At 42.3% G+C, this 16,712-nt stretch overlaps 1 protein-coding gene across 10 annotated transcripts in view; it reads left to right on the top strand.

Annotated features, from left to right (window-relative positions):
- Positions 1-16,712, top strand: part of HNRNPM (heterogeneous nuclear ribonucleoprotein M) — a 40,037-nt gene that overhangs the window by 14,476 nt on the left and 8,849 nt on the right. For 4 of the 10 annotated variants that reach the window (XM_025293360.2, XM_025293364.2, XM_006046710.3 and 1 more), the window contains exons 3-12: positions 1,886-1,938; positions 2,829-2,836; positions 2,922-3,015; positions 4,109-4,300; positions 4,901-5,054; positions 7,520-7,569; positions 9,056-9,116; positions 11,320-11,421; positions 12,850-12,894; positions 13,353-13,430. In XM_025293360.2, coding sequence (XP_025149145.1) covers positions 1,886-1,938; positions 2,829-2,836; positions 2,922-3,015; positions 4,109-4,300; positions 4,901-5,054; positions 7,520-7,569; positions 9,056-9,116; positions 11,320-11,421; positions 12,850-12,894; positions 13,353-13,430 — 837 coding nt within the window. The remainder of the gene's footprint in view (positions 1-1,885; positions 1,939-2,828; positions 2,837-2,921; positions 3,016-4,108; positions 4,301-4,900; positions 5,055-7,519; positions 7,570-9,055; positions 9,117-11,319; positions 11,422-12,849; positions 12,895-13,352; positions 13,431-16,712) is intronic. The other 6 variants (XM_025293361.3, XM_025293367.2, XM_006046711.3 and 3 more) reach the window with 3 other exon arrangements.

Here is a 16,712-nt window from a genome sequence, read left to right as displayed (position 1 = left end):
TCAATGTCTTTTTAGGCACAAACTAGAAACTTCTAAAAATGCAACAATATTTGAATTCTGACAACATGGTTACAGCTGTCAGAGTTAGATACTGTGTTTTTTAAATTTATTTTTAAGGTTATTAGGTAGTATTCTCAGCTCTAGGAGGTTAACTTGGGATGGGGTCTCTTCACTGTCTTGATACAACTTGGCATTTGCATCAACCTGGAGTCAAGGGTCCTCAAATGGCTGCTGCTGTTGAAATAAATGGCTTTTAACATGGCCTCAAGAATGACTACAGCATTTTTGGACTTTCTTTACTTTTGTAAGGATGACAGAAAGCTAATTTGTATGACTATTTATTCCTTGGCTGTGATCATTTTTAAATGGTGCATACTCCAAAAGTTAAACCAGTTCCTCCTAATTTTTTCTTTAGAAATAATCCTAATTTCTTTTCTTTGCACCGATTTTCCTTCCTGTTTTGTACAAAGTGCTGGTGTAGTCTGTAATATTTCAGGAAAGGACAAAGGAGGTGAGGCTATAGATTTAAACTTTGAATACTTGACCTTCTTCCTGTCTACTGCCATGCAAATATATTACTAATAAGTATGCTCTTCAAATTTAAAAAAATTAATCTTACTTTGCACTTCAGTCTTTTTGTGGTATATTAATTTTAAAATCCTTATAATTTTAATATCCTTTGAGCAAAGGAATAGGCTAGGCAAGACTTGGGGCCATTAAGAGATTTATTTTTGTACTGCTAAACCAAATTGAAAACTGAGTTAGAGGAGGCTTTATCATCATAAAGAATAATCCTGAAAATGAAAAAAATATTTCTTGGAACAAAAGCCCTTTCTTGACTTTGGAGAGTCTGCTTAGCTGTTATTTCCTCCAAGTTAACACTAAAATTTCTGGGCTTTTTTGGTGTGTTTGTGCCATCTTCAAGTTCAGCAGCCATTTTGGTGGTTGTCTTGGTGGGTTCTAACATCTGGTTGTGGTGGTCATGAATTGGCAATCCAAACCTGGAGGAAAATCTGTGGGTTCTTTGGAAATGTTTGTTTTTTTCCCCTTTTGTGTCAACTAGCCTTCTGAGTGAGTCTTTGTAGCTCTTGAGGTGCCAACTGAGCTCTAAGTTTGCATTTATCTGTGTCCTGTAGTGAGAAGGTTGAGAGAGCAGTGAGAATAAAGCCTGGCTTAATTCATTGAAAAGAATGCAGATGCTGCTCTGGTTTTGTGATGGATAATTTATACATCCTGCTTGTGATAGTTAGGAAGCCTAGTGCTGTGTGCAGAAATCAGCCACAGAATTTGTGGGGCCCAGTACAACATGAAAACACCAGGCCCCTTATTTAAAAACTACTGAGCATTTCAAGACAGCAGCAGAGCGTTAACTAAGTGCATGGCCCTCAGCAGAGCCCGATGCGATTGGACAGGTTGCACACTCCTGTAGCCAGCCATGCTATGTGTGCGCCTTTTGAGCATATACGTGTACACATCTTTGTAGTGAACAGTTGAGCTCATTCAGTGGCATTGCATTTAGTGTGCTGTTTACCTGCTTTCAGCAGTCAATGTGTAAAACTGTTTTCCTTCCTTCTTCCCAAAAGTGAATCATGCAGACTTCTTTCCTGTAGATTTGGATTGCCTGTAGTCATGAACGAGCATTTCAGACAGGGAAATAGCTTGTTTGAGGTGGGAGGAAAATCAAGGACATATTGTTAACAAGTTTCACCTACTTTTACTGCACACCTGTAATGCCTAGTGTGGCGGTTTAGAGAACATGGAGTGTTTCTGGGCTTTCTTATAAGGCAGAGGCTCCATACAAGGTTGCTGATGATTGTTCTAAATTCCCATTGTTTTCTTGGCTTTTCTCCCTTGGTTTATGTGTCGTCTGGAAACTGATTTGTAGTTGGTGAGGTAACATACGTGGAGCTCTTAATGGACGCTGAAGGAAAGTCAAGGGTAAGTGTCTGAGAGAATTTCTTCTGTGGATTTACTACATGAAAAATGTAACTGTATGGTGGCGTGGAATCGAATGAAATCAGGAAGGCAGTGAGTGCTCATGTTACAGTAGCTATGTTTGGTTTGCCAAACATCCGAGAGGGGTGGGAGGGGATTTGCCAACTGGAGTCCCGCTTTTCCAAATGGCTGGCCAACGAGCTTCTTGGTATTCTTTTTGGATGCCCAATTTGGATAACTGGGGACCAAGAGCAGCATTGTCTCTTTGTTAACAGAGGAATTGGCTGTGTGTGAATTATGCATGGAATTTTAGCGGTGGTATATTAATGTAAAACGTGTGTTCTTGTCTAGAAAATGTTACTTTTGGTTGTTTGCTGAATTTGAAAGTTGTGTGAACCAAAGATTCTGAAAAGTTGCCTTTGTGCCAGTAAATTGTAAAACAAATACTAAAATGTGAACGTTTAAAATTGGCCTCGTTTAAAGAGAAAATTAACTATTTTTTGTCGTGCAATAGAATGGCTTAGAATAATCAAAAGGATGAGCTTAATTTATGGAAGGGATGGATTTAAGGAGGAGTATGACAAGGAATTGATTGAGTGCCGAGGGAAGCAGATCTAAAGTTTGTGTGATTTCTTGGAGAACCTGAATTTAGGTCTGCTCATTATAACTTCAGCAGCACTAGTGCAAAAGCTGGTAATGTGAAGAGAGGAGACGCTAGGAGCGGAGCTCTTAATAAGGAAGGCCAGGCAAGACACTCTGTCAGCTTCCCCTTAGAAGGGTTAATTTAAAAACTGTTACAAAAATCATACTTTTAATTTATAACTGTCACTGAAATTTACTTTTTTCTTTTTCCCTCCCTTGCTCTTCTGACTGGTCTGTGGCTTCTTCCAAAGGGATGTGCGTAAGTATTGTCTCATTACTTATTGGCAATTGAACCTTCTCAGCTGTAGGACTGGTTTCACTCATTTCCTTTTGACTCTTCATAGTGTTGTTGAATTCAAGATGGAAGAGAGCATGAAAAAAGCTGCTGAAGTTCTAAACAAGCATAGTCTGAGTGGAAGACCACTGAAAGTCAAAGAAGTAAGCTCATGAAACACTGTGGATACCATCTGTAGTTGTCAAGTTGTCCCTGTTTGGAGATAGGAAAAGACAGATATAGTCCTTGGTGACATTTTACAGAGCAGAACGTCCTGTTGTTGTTAAAGAGGAGGGTCAGTCGCAGGCTTCAGCAGTCTTTCCCATAAGAACTTTGGGATAGTGGCTGAACACATCTTGAGCCCACTGCCTGCTGCCTTCCCGACACCTGTGGTTTGTCTTAGGTCAGCCTGCCTTGGTTTGGCCACTCAAACTGAGCCCATGGTTTTCTACTGTGTGTGTGTGTGTGTGTGTGTGTATGTTTGAGGTATTCTACATCTGCAGTTTTACTCAATCTGAATCCTCATCTTTTTTTTGTTAAGTGTGTTTGAGTCCTTTTTCGTAGCTAATCCAAATCAGGTGTCTTCTGTCCCTGAATGAAAATGGGAGGTTTTTGTTTAATTCAATCCTTCCTTGACTTATTTTTACCTCCTACTCTTGAAGGAAGGTCAGTAAGTGCACAGAGGCCAGAGAGGAAGCATGGTAGGACTTGAGTGCTCGCATGTGAAGGTGGCACACAGAACGGCCAAGTTCAAGAATAAACATCAGCGATTCATGAACCTTTGCACGCATTACTCAGGAGTTGAATGCCTGAATTCTTGAAGGATGAAGTAAATAACCTTGGTGATTTAGAGCTGTGTTTTCAAACTTTTGGGAAATCACCAAAATGGGGTTTGCACAAATTATAAAACCTCATTGAATTAGTGAGAATTCAACTATACCAAGCCCTTGAAGATCTTATTTCAACCTGGAAGTTGTGGCTAATCATTTCATCCACCCCTTTACCTTTTGTTTTTTCCTTAGTTCAGATTGAGAGCTGAATTTTATACCCTCCCTTTCTTCCTCATTCTTTTGGCTGGAATTGTTCCTGGCCTGGCAGTTTGGTTTTAGTTCATTTGAATTTCTTGTTACAGATTTTGAGAAATGGTTTCTAAACATCCTCTCAATATCTGAAATTTTAGGAACATCACTTAACTGTTGGAGCTGGTTTTAATTGTCACTAGGTCAGTTAAATGTAACCTTTTTGTGCTTATTTTAGGATCCTGATGGTGAACATGCCAGGAGAGCAATGCAAAAGGTGATGGCTACGACTGGTGGGATGGGTATGGGACCAGGTGGCCCAGGAATGATTAATATCCCACCCAGTATCCTAAATAATCCTAACATCCCAAATGAGATTATCCATGCATTACAGGCTGGAAGACTTGGAAGCACAGTATTTGTAGCAAATGTAAGTAAATGGACACATTGTTTCGTAAAGTTTGAGTTACTGCTTTAGATGGTCTTGTCAATGAGTTAAAACATAGCTCTGACATTTGAGCTGGGGGTGGGGGGTGGGGGAGCTAAAGCAGGGTTAATGGGCTTTGTCCCCTAATGACCACAGTAGTCATAAGTCACACAGGCTTGACCCATGGTCCTGTTGGGGCATGTGTACTGAGTTTTGCTTGTGTTTGTAAGAGTACGTGCGGGGTAAAGTATATGAACAGAGGTTGTATATTGATGTTCCCTTCTTGTTATGTCTGGGTGTATGGTAATAAACCTTTGTCATTTGCAAAGGGAAAAAAAAGTGGATTGGGGAGGATGATGGTAAACCTTAAATGGGGAGCAAAGTTTTTTAGTATTCACAAAATAAGCATTACTTTGAAAGGAATGAGGTGACTTAAATCGTTACTTTAGAGAAAAGACTTTACTATTAGTAAATAGTAGTTAAAATAGGCTTATGACATTATTTTTGTAACATTTTCTAATGCTTGTTTTCTACCCAAAGCATGTCACATTCATGAAGTAAAAATGTTTACAGTGAGATTTGCCTCTCTCTTCTCTTGATTAGCTGGATTATAAAGTTGGCTGGAAGAAACTGAAGGAAGTTTTTAGTATGGCTGGTGTGGTGGTCCGAGCAGACATTCTTGAGGATAAAGATGGAAAAAGTCGTGGAATAGGCACTGTTACTTTTGAACAGTCCATTGAAGCCGTGCAAGCTATATGTATCCTTTTTTTTGGAATTCAACTTAGTGAATTTAGTTTGGCTTAAATGTTGTATTAGTAATGCAGGTTTGTGTGGGAAGTGGTAATTTTGTGTATTAGCATTTCCTGTGTTACTAGAGGATCCTCAGGTGGCGCTAGTGGTAAAGAATCACCTGCCAGTACAGGAGATGCAAGAGATATGGGTATGATTCTTGGGTCAGGAAGACCCCCTGGAGGAGGCGATAGCAACCCACTCCAGTATTCTTGCCTGGAAAATCCCATGGACAGAGGAGCCTGACGGGCTACAGTCCTTGGCGTCTCAGAGTCAGACACAAGTGAACGTGTATGTACACATGACTAGAGAAAATACGTTCAGTTCAGTCAGTTCAGTTGCTCAGTTGTGTCCTACTCTTTGCGACCCCATGAATCGCAGCACGCCAGGCCTCCCTGTCCATCACCAATTCCCGGAGTTCGCTCAGACTCACGTCCATTGAGTCAGTGATGCCATCCAGCCATCTCATCCTCTGTCGTCCCCTTTTCCTCCTGCCCCCAATCCCTCCCAGCATCAGAGTCTTTTTCCAATGAGTCAACTCTTCGCATGAGGTGGCCAAAGTACTGGAGTTTCAGCTTTAGCATCATTCCTTCCAAAGAAATCCCAGGGCTGATCTCCTTCAGAATGGACTGGTTGGCTCTCCTTGCAGTCCAAGGGACTCTCAAGCGTCTTCTCCAACACCACAGTTCAAAAGCATCAATTCTTTGGCACTCAGCCTTCTTCACAGTCCAACTCTCACATCCATACATGACCACAGGAAAAACCATAGCCTTGACTAGACAGACCTTTGTTGCCAAAGTAATGTCTCTGCTTTTGAATATGTGATCTAGGTTGGTCATAACTTTCCTTCCAAGGAGTAAGCGTCTTTTAATTTCATGGCTGCAGTCACCATCTGCAGTGATTTTGGAGCCCCCAAAAATAAAGTCTGACACTGTTTCCACTGTTTCCCCATCTATTTCCCATGAAGTGATGGGACCGGATGCCATGATCTTCATTTTCTGAATGTTGAGCTTTAAGCCAACTTTTTCACTCTCCACTTTCACTTTCATCAAGAGGCTTTTTAGTTCCTCTTCACTTTCTGCCATAAGGGTGGTGTCATCTGCATATCTGAGGTTATTGCTATTTCTCCCGGCATTCTTGATTCCAGCTTGTGCTTCTTCCAGTCCAGCGTTTCTCATGATGTACTCTGCATATGAGTTAAATAAGCAGGGTGACAATATACAGCCTTGACGTACTCCTTTTCCTCTTTGGAACCAGTCTGTTGTTCCATGTCCAGTTCTAACTCAAGAGGCAGGACAGGTGGTCTGGTATTCCCATCTCTTTCAGAATTTCCCACAGTTTATTGTGATCCACACAGTCAAAGGCTTTGGCATAGTCAATAAAGCAGAAATAGATCTTTTTCTGGAACTCTCTTGGCTTTTTCCATGATCCAGCAGATGTTGGCAATTTGATCTCTGGTTCCTCTGCCTTTTCTAAAACCAGCTTGAACATCAGGAAGTTCACGGTTCACGTAGTGCTGAAGCCTGGCTTGGAGAATTTTGAGCATTACTTTACTGGCATGTGAGATGAGTGCAATTGTGCGGTAGTTTGAGCATTCTTGGGCATTGCCTTTCTTTGGGATTGAGAATGCGTTACTGTGGATATTATTACGGGAGTCCAATAGTGTGTAGATAGAAGCGATGGTTTGAAAATGGGCACATGTCAATGGGTGGTGGTCTCCGGGGTTTTCTTTTTAGAGGGTCTGATTTGAAGGGAGAGGTAAATCCTTTCAGGGCCTGTCTTCTCCAGTGGATTGACATTCTGGAAGAAGCACCTCTCTGAGTCGAGGCTGCTCACTCTAGAGTGACCACAGAGAGGATACCACACAGGAACACTGATCTTAAACTCTGGTAAGATTGTCACTGAGTATATTAGCCAGAAAACACAGTACTTCAAAACATGCTAGAACACCGGGCTTATTGGATGCACTAGGAAAACTGATGTCAGTGCTGTTCTTTTTTTTGCGGGGAGGTGGCGGGCGAAGGGGGAGTTCATGTAGCACATGGAATCTTAGTTCGCTAAGCAGGGATCAAATCTGCTTTCTTTGCATTGGAAGCATGACGTTGAACCATTGGACCATGGAGGGAGTCCCTAATGTGAGTGCTTTTTAAGAGGAGAATGGTTTAGTGAGAAGTATAAGATTTTTTGAATGAAGATCCACACCTAAGGAGTAAGCAGAGGTTTCGTTTTATCCCCCTTGAGCCTTGTTTATTGTTACTTTTATGCTTACTGTAGGAACAAATACTTGAAAGTATAAGCAGGAATCAAAATTACTCATAAATTCACTACTTAGAGGGACTGGTGGCAGCAGTTGGAGTATTTTTCTCTTGGGTATTTCTCTCTTGCTATGCGTGTTTTTAGAATTGCAAGAAATAGCCTTAATTGTAATATCAGCTATGTTTAATGGCCAGCTGCTGTTTGACAGACCAATGCACGTGAAAATGGTAAGTTAATAGGATCTTTTATTTATTTATTGGCTGTGCTGGATCTTTGTTGCCGCACACTGACTTTCTCTGGTTGCTGGGAGTGAGGGCTACTCTCTAGTTGTGGGCCACAGGCCTTCTTATTGCAGTGGCTTCTCTTATTGTGTAGCACAGGCTCTAGGGCACATGGGCTTCAGTAGTTGCGGTTCATGGGCTGAGTTCTTCCGTGGCATGTGGAATCTTCCTGGACCAGGGGTTGAATCCGTGTCCCCTGCATTGGAAGGTGGATTCTTAAGTATTGGACCACCAGGGAATTCCAAGGATCTCTTTAATATACTCAAGTAAGGTTAGCAAAAACATGGGATTATTTAAGAGTGTACATGCACATAGCCATTCTGCTCAATTTATGGATCAGTCTGAGTCAGAGTCTGCAGTACGTTGAGCAAATTTATGACAGAACTAACAAATAACTTTTGCTCCTGCAGCTCTTCAGATATTTTTTCCTTTGCATGATCAGGAGTCACTTGAGTATCCTGCTTGAGCAAGTGGTTGGTTTCAGAGAATGGTTATATATATAGGTTTCCAATTTTCAGAGTATTGGAAGTATGTTTGGTTAGCATCCTATCTGTTGTAAACATAATGAAGTCTGATTCAGAAAGCCTTTAAAGTTCTTTTGGAGCATTTTAGTATAAACATTAGCCCAGCTGTGGCTGTGCCAAAGATGCCAAAGATAACAGTATTAATGATTAATACAGGCATGACTGGAACGTGCTGAGGGTCATCTAGTTAGGACTGAAGGTCAGGAAGAAAACAGAAGAAACTATAAGGATTTGTTTTGTTCCTTTAAGCGTTCAGTTTAGCTTTTTGAATAGATAATTGCTTCACATGATTCACCTGATAACTCAATTGGTAAAGAATCCACCTGCAATGCAGGAGACCCTGGTTCAATTCCTGGGTTGGGAAGATCTGCTGGAGAGGGGATAGGCTACCCACTCCAGTGTTCTTGGGCTTCCCTTGTGGCTCAGCTGGTAAAGAATCCACCTGCAATGCGGGAGACTTGGGTTCCATCCCTGGCTTGGGAAGACCCCCTGGAGAAGGGAAAGGCTGCCCACTTGTATTCTGGCCTAGAGAATTCCATGGACAGTCCATGGGGTCACCAAGAGTTGGACACAACTGAGCGACTTTCACTTGCATGTGATTCCAAAGTCAGAACACATGAAAAGTTGAATGTGAGAGTCTTTCTCTTACTTTGTGTCCAGGTCCCATTCTTCCGCCACAGTGATGTGAACGTTTATTTTTTATCTTTCCCCCTTTACATGAAAGATCGCAACTCGCCCATATTCTTTTTTTTCCCCCATATTCTTTTATTTATACTTGGCATGTTCTTCCGTGGCATGGGTGTATCATCATGTCTCTGATCTGTCCTCTGTTGATAAGAATTGTTTCCAGCTTTGCTGATGCTGGCAGTGCTGCAGGGAATACTGAGATTACTCACTTTCTCTTTCAGGATGAGAGGGCCTTACCAAAGGGAGATTTTTTCCCTCCTGAGCGTCCACAACAACTTCCCCGTAAGTGCCTCAATTATTATGGCTACGATTTTGAATTTAACATATTCTAACCAGAAAATTACAATTACCTTTGAACTTGGGCTGTCAGTCTGCAGTTATCTAGACTGTTCTTGAGCAAAACATTCAAAAAGATTCTTTTCCTTATAAATTTTTTGGGGGTGAAAAATAAGCAGAGAGACAATATAGGAAGGGTTGTTAGGATCACATTGCGGTGAGGCAGGCTGCCCAGGACACAGAAGGTGTAGCTGGGAAGAAACAAACTGCAAAAAAAATGAAAGCCAGTTTGCGCTTGGGTTCAGAAGAGATTGGTTATTACAATATGGCTTAGCAGTCCCACTCTTAGGTGTACACTACAAGAGAGCTGAAACCTTGTACCCACACAGAAACCTGTACACAGATGTTCACGACTGTATGGTTTCAGCTGATGAATGGGTAAATAAAACATGGTAAATCTATACAGTGGACTATTAGTCAGCTGTAAAAGAGAAACGAAGTACTGGTAACATGCTACAGTATGGATGAACTTTGATTCTGTCTATTGGAAATGTCTAGAATAGGTGAGTTCATAAGACAGGTGGATTGTGATTGCCAGGGCCTGGAGAAAGGGTGAAGTTTATGGTATAACAGTCAGAATTTTTATATAGGGTTATTTGTGACATCCAGGTGAAAGTCCATCCTGGGGCAGGGAAGGCATAGGTGGGAAGAGCGGGTAATAGTGAAGTCATCCGGGCGGGCCCACAGAAGGGCAGGGAGCCTGAGCACAGGGAGCAGTGGAGGGGAGGTTTGTGGTGGCCTGAGGGGCTGTGTGTCAGCAGTACAGGCAGGGCTGGCCTGTGGGAGGCAGACTGGGGCTTGTGATAGGGCCAGACCAGCTGGTGTCTGTGAGAGAGGACTTTTCCTCACATGAGGCTGTGGGGTTGAGGTGTTTGGAGGGCCGGCCAGGGCCGCCTCCTGTCTGGAGCAGTGGCTCATGCCTAATGCTTAGCCATCAGAGGTTGAATTGAATGGGAGCCTAGACTAGCATACTAATTCTTGTTTGCAGTTTAGGATTATAGAGGCATAGTAGAGACAGATTTTTGAGGGGAAGTCCATGGTTTCACGAATATAAGATGGGTTATCTGTTGAAAGTTAGCATTATTTAGAGATGGACCCCATTTCCTTGTCATAATCTGTGTGGTTTCTTACAGTAATTACCAGGAACAGGGTGCTGGCTCTTGTTGATTTTGTGCCTAGAAGAGGAGGTGAGGGCTTGCTTGGCAGCCAGACTGGCACCCTGGGCTCCAGGGAGCCCATTATCTGTGGCTTTTGGTTTCCCCAGAAAATCTCAGGTTGACTTCAGTGCTTTGGGGAGTAAGTAACTTTGGTGAGCTCTTGCTGCTGTTTATGTGCGGTTTCAGAACATGGTGTTCATCAGATTAAAAATTGAAGAACTGTTTTTTTGTTGTTTTGTCAATTTTTTTTTTTTTAAGTGAACTTTGTTCCTATTTTTAAAAATCTCACCTGGTCTTAGTCTCCAAGCCATGATCACCCAGAGCATTGCAAGTATCATACACTCTCAGGCCTCATTGGCTGTTTTGAGATCGGCCTGTATTCTGTGGGTAGGGTGGAGTCCTTGGCTCAGGAAGCTTTCTGGGTACTAGATGGGTTTCTTGGATACACTAGCTTCATTACTCAAACCACCTGCAGCAGAGTCAGAGAATAGCCTAAGCCCAATGTGTTAATTGGCTGGTTTATCACATTGTTTTTCCGGAGAAAAGTCCTTTGGGTCACCAGGTTGAGAGATGAGGGTTGGGCGTATTTGTGCTGCTTTCTTTGTGAGGTCTCCAGTTGCCTTTTCTGATTAAACATTTCTCATTTCACTATTCAGGGAAACAAGTAGGTGCTCACAACTTGTCACTGTGTGGGTTGTTGTTCACAGATCTTCTCTGTAGTTCTCATGTGAACTGATTTTTAGTTGTGCTCGTTTTATCTAGATCACACATTCTAGTCCCTGTTGTTTTAGGAGAGCTTATGCCTTTAAAGGGAGAGCTCCCAAATGCATCAGTGTTGAATCATGGATTAGGCCCTGGATTTGGTGGTGCAGATGGGCGGCGGGTCGAGTGTGACAGCTACTCCACAGTAAACAAAGGGTCTTTTTAACTTTTAGGGTCAGGGCTTCCTAAGGAAGTAGAATCAATACTCTGACTTTCTCATTTCCTTTCAGATGGACTTGGTGGTATTGGCATGGGGTTAGGACCAGGAGGGCAGCCTATTGATGCCAACCATTTGAATAAAGGCATTGGAATGGGCAACCTGGGACCTGCAGGTGAGAAGTACAGTGTGCCTCTTGACTGGGGATTTCTGAGGAAGTTCAAGTTATCTTAATAATTTTTGGGTTAATTGGACATTGAGTAGTTCAAGTGGAATGAGGCTCATATTGGGACAAAATTAATTCCTTCCTTATTTATCTTTGATTCATTTTAATTGGGCTTCCCTGGTGACTCAGACGGTAAAGAATCCACCTGCAGTGCAGGAGGCATGGGTTCGATCCCTGGGTCGGGAGGATTCCTGGAGAAGGAAATGGCAACCCACTCCAGTATTCTTGCCTAAAGAATTCCATGGACAGAGGAGCCTGGAGGGTCACAAGAAGTCAGACACGACTGAGCGACTAACTAACGTTTTGATTAAGGCAGTATTTTGCATTTTTACCAAGTGAATACTTCTTTCTAAAGCTATCATGCTTTGCATTTTATCCTCACAAGTCCTTCTGAGCTGAGATACTCAGTTAAGCCTTTGGATAAGAGGAGGCAAGCCAGAGAGATGGTCTTGCTCAAGGTCACACTATCAGTTAGTGACAGAAATTCCTGATCTTGGGACCACCTCACTGCCACTGTCTATCACCCAGACACCTGTGGGCTGTCCCCTGTTGTTTACAGGGCTTCTTGAGGCAGGGGTATTGTCGGATGCAGAAAGACATGGAGGGCCTCGTCGCATGACTACATAGCTCTCCTAGGCCTGTTTAAGAAGAAAAGCAATAGCTAACGATTAAAGCTTTGACATGTAGAATGAACTTTAAACTTCACTTTTTGGTGTTTTCATGCAATGAGGCATTCATATCATTTAAACATACTACGTTTTTATGGCCTCAGACTTACGTCTTGCTTGCAGTTCTTTGAATTGCAAGATGGATACCCTCAACCCTGCTACCGTCAGTTCTGCTTTTCCTTTGTCTCCCTCCCAGACTAAGCTCTGGGGCTGAAGAAAGTGTTTCAGGTGGCTTTACTGATCTGAACACCACATCCCCTGACCTGACACCTCAGAGGAGAGTCTGGGGTTGAGGAGAGGGAAGCCTCAGTGTTTTTAGGAACTGCTCTTTAGAGAATTTTACCTTTAAAGGAGATTTTAAAATCTACTTCTGTTCCCTGAAGTAAGCTTCTAAAAAGTGAATGTGCCCTAGTCTCTTCCTAAAACTTAACATTTCATGTCTAACTTGGTCATTTAGTGAAACTGTGTGAACACTATCAAATTTTGAGTCACATGATGATTAGTTAAAGGCATAAGTTGCTTTCTTGGGATGTGCTAGTTTGTCAGTTGAAATGGAAGAGCCCCTACCCCATTTTTTTTTCCCCCTTGTCAATTAAACTATATTTGGAGTCAGGGATATTTTTTGCTGTTTGGAATTTCTTGTGCTTTTTAAGTTCAAACATTACGGCTTTGACATAATTTTAGTTTGCATTGACTTTTTCTTTTTAAGGAATGGGAATGGAAGGCATAGGATTTGGAATAAATAAAATGGGAGGTAAGACAACTCAAATGAAGTATGAATGTAACTACTTTTAGGTATGGTTTCCCCTCTTTTCTTCCCTATTCCTTTTCTCTTAAGCCCTGCATGAAATTTTCACTTGGGTTTCCAAACAGTTTAAGTCTAGAGATTACTTTTACCCATTGATCCTTCTATTGGGCGACTTGGCTTTTGGTTCTGGCTTTCTCACTGACTAGCTCTGTGACCTTGGGCAAGTCACTCCATCTCTCTGGGTCTCTTTGCTTGTCTGTTCATTGACTGGATTGGATCAGTTCAGCCTTTTGAAGATAGTGATTTTTAAGTAAGGGCTCTAGCCTTTTTTCTCCCAAAGCCCTTAAGACTTGGTAAGTTTCTGGCAGCACATGCCCTAGGTGAAACTTGTGAAAACGTTTTCTATTCCTGTTCACTTTGAGTCTTGTTAGGCTGCTGCTAAAATGTAAATATGTCTCTTTCAGGCATGGAAGGACCCTTTGGTGGTGGTATGGAAAACATGGGTCGATTTGGATCTGGGATGAACATGGGCAGAATAAACGGTAAGCTCTGTGTGCCTACCTACCCTTTCCTGTCTGTTGGCTCTAGGTGACCTTTAGGTAGCAGACCGATTTTTAATAAGTGATTGCCCCCTCCCACTTTTGTGCTGAATCTGATAACTTTGGATTGCCTTAAATAGTTTGTATTCCAGAATCTAGATTTAATGGTAGGCAAGTGTTCATTCTCTTAGTTACTAAACTCTTGAGGTTTTCTGTTTCAGATCTTCCCGGTAATTGTCCAATAAAACTTTAAAAACTTTAAAGCATTCCTGTGGCCTCCAGCACTTGTCTCCCCTAGAGTGCTGGACTGGGTGAGGCTTGATCATCTGCTCTGATGTCTGCAAATTGGGAGTGGATGCAGCATTTGTTTAATTTTGTATTTATATCATGTGAAATTTGGTGTACTACTGTTTAAATCTTACAGGCCTCCCATCTTAATAACTGAGACATAGTTATGTCAAGTATAATGATAACACTGTTATTTCATTTAGTTCTTGTAAGAACCATATGATGTGTAGGTACTGTTATCCCCATTTCATTGGAAATTGAGGCCCAGAGTGACTTGCCTAAGGTCACATGGCTAGTAATGATGGAATGTGGACCCAGGCTGTCTGACTCCAGAGCTTGGCTCTTAATCTGAGATCCTGCCTTTTAGAATTGTCTCCAACATAGACACCACTCCCTCCCACCCTATCCTTCTCCCAAATAGGGCTATAGAGGGCCATGAAGATCTTGCTGCTTTTGAGAGTCTTTCTGAAATCCTCTGTGACCCACAGCTGTGGGAATGCTGCTGTTTTACAAACTTTTGTGGAATGAGAAGTTATTAAGAATTTGGGGCTGGGGGTTTTGTGTGTGTGTGTGTGTGTGTGTGTGTGTGTTTTAACTTTTAAAATTGAAGTATAGTTGATTTACAATGTTTTGTTAATTTCTGCTATACAGCAAAGTAACTCAGTTATTATACATGTAAGGATTTTGGTTTAAATGTTTTTTTGCTGGTCTGTGTAACATACCATGTGAAGACTGTATAGAACAAGTAAGAACCTTACTAGGATAGATAGTAACTATCAAACTGGAAAGACAGATTCCTGTTGAATAAGCTGCCCTTCTTCTTCATGGAGTACCTTGTTCTAGATGATGATAAAAAGATTTAGGAAGAATAATAAGAAATGAAGGAACAGAGGTTTGTGTTTCCAGTGTACTTTCAGGCTTGTCTTTAGCTCATGTATGCATGGGATTTTTATTAAAAAGTAAGAATTGGAGAAGTCTGGCTTGATGAAGTATTTGCTCAGAGCAGATGAACCATTAAAAAGGAGATTTGGGTTGTTGCTCTGAGGAGTGGAGTGATATGATTTAGAAGTTGATGGAAATGAGGGTGGGCCTATACTGAGCCATGGGGACTAAGTCTTGGGGAACCTGGCCAATGGAATTCAGCAGTTACGCTTGTGAGCCTGGTGATTCAAGGTTCCAAGTGCTGAGTGTCTTGAAGAGCCATAGTGGAGGATGTGTTGTTGTTCTTGTGTTCTTGGATGTTCCCAAATCCAGACTCGGAGTCGTCCTCCTCCATCCTCTGCAGCAGAGAGTTGGAGGTTTCCTGCATTGGAGCTGTTTTGAGATTTGGGTTGAATTGGCCTCAGAGCCCTTGGGCACTGGGTCCAAGGAAGGTTTCAGTCACTGGAGAAGTTAATAAAGATGTGTCAGATTTAACTCTTAATGTTTAGTTGATGATCATGATGCCATCCCATTATGGTCACGGGTGCTGACAACATTAGACTGTTAGAGATCAGATTCTCAGGGCCAGTCAACCAGCCAGTGAGGGTCAAATCTTAGGATACATACAAACATTTTTAAATGGGAAGGTCATCACATATCAAGCAGTGATTGGTTTGATGCAGTATTTGACAGTGAAACTTCTTTCTCTGACTCTTGCTCTCCTTTTTGTGTTGGGGAGAGTACCTTGGAGTTTGTATAGTGCTCCCTGTGTTTGGGAAGATAAGTTCTGAGGCCTTTGCCAACACGTTAATGCCTGCATATGGCTTCTTTGTTGGGGGATGTTGCCTTCTTCATGGGCTTATGATAAGGATTAAAGGTGCACGGCAGAGCTCCCATCCGTTACCACTCTGGGGTTTCTGTTCTGCCTACCATACACAGGCTTGCTTGAATTAGATGTATTTCTACCAGATAGCAAGCCACCAACCTGTGAGGCTCAGTGGGGTGGATTCAAATTGTGACTGAAGTCCACTGCTGTTATCTGCTGTATCTTATTAATTCAGGATGCTGGCCTGCTTCCATGTTTATAAATATGTAATGCATTCATTTGCTTCATCCAAAGTATAGGGGCTCCAGCTGCATTTTTGATAATTGTGCATCCATTATATAGCACCTGTACACCTGATGTTTCTCAGGAGCAAATTAATAAACCCGATTTCCCAAGGACCTTTCAATACGGAAAGGAGACAGTGTGATGCACACTCTGTCTTGCTTTAGAGGAATGTACAAGGGAAGAAGTAGCGAGTGACAGGAATCCTGAAAGGGTTTCTCAAACAGGTGACAGCTGTGGCAGGGCTTTCCCCGCACAGGACCTAAGACCTTGGTTTCTAGAAGACGTTGTGAAAAAAGAATAAGTATTCTTGCAGCTAGTGTAGAAGAATGAAGTTCCCAAACCCCATTATATAGATCAAACTGCTCGAGTTATCGGAAGAGCAGTTGTGTTGTCTGTCCACAGGTGTCTTTCTGTTCTTGTGCTGGTGACTGGACCGTGGACTTCTGCTTTGGATTTAGGTTCCAGCCTTTGCCTCCCTCCTTATGGAGCATGTGACATCAGTCAGTTTCTCAGTCACTGAGCCTCACTTTGGGGCCAGTAGTGGTGGAGGGTGATGCAGGTGTGCAGGCTGGCTGTGAGGAGTCCATGAAATCATAGCACATGTAAAGGCCCTGGGCCAGGCAGGCATGGGGGGTGCCCCAGAGCGGGTAGCTGCTGCTGCTGCTGTGTGTAACCTGGGCAGGCTCTCCTGCAGCCTTCCCACGCCAGCTACTGCGGGAGCGGGTGCTCAGTGCACTCTGTGTGATTGTGATGTAAGAGGAAGTTACATCTCAGTGGACTAAAGGTAGAGTATTTTCAGGGATTCATTTGTGGTGACTTGCTTTTTTAAGGAATAGAGGATGAATACTGGTTTCCTGTAGAAAACTAAACGTGCTGACTTGCTGGTAGTTGTTGTGTATCTATAGTTTTGGGGTTTAATGTGTAAAACATAATGGCATTCCTGGAAAGGCCGAGGGTAATGTTTT

This window comes from Bubalus bubalis, chromosome 9 (genome assembly GCF_019923935.1).
Source record: "Bubalus bubalis isolate 160015118507 breed Murrah chromosome 9, NDDB_SH_1, whole genome shotgun sequence".
Lineage (NCBI taxonomy): Eukaryota > Metazoa > Chordata > Mammalia > Artiodactyla > Bovidae > Bubalus > Bubalus bubalis.
The sequence above is the reverse complement of the archived record's forward strand: the minus strand, read 5'-3'. Positions and strand labels throughout refer to the sequence as shown.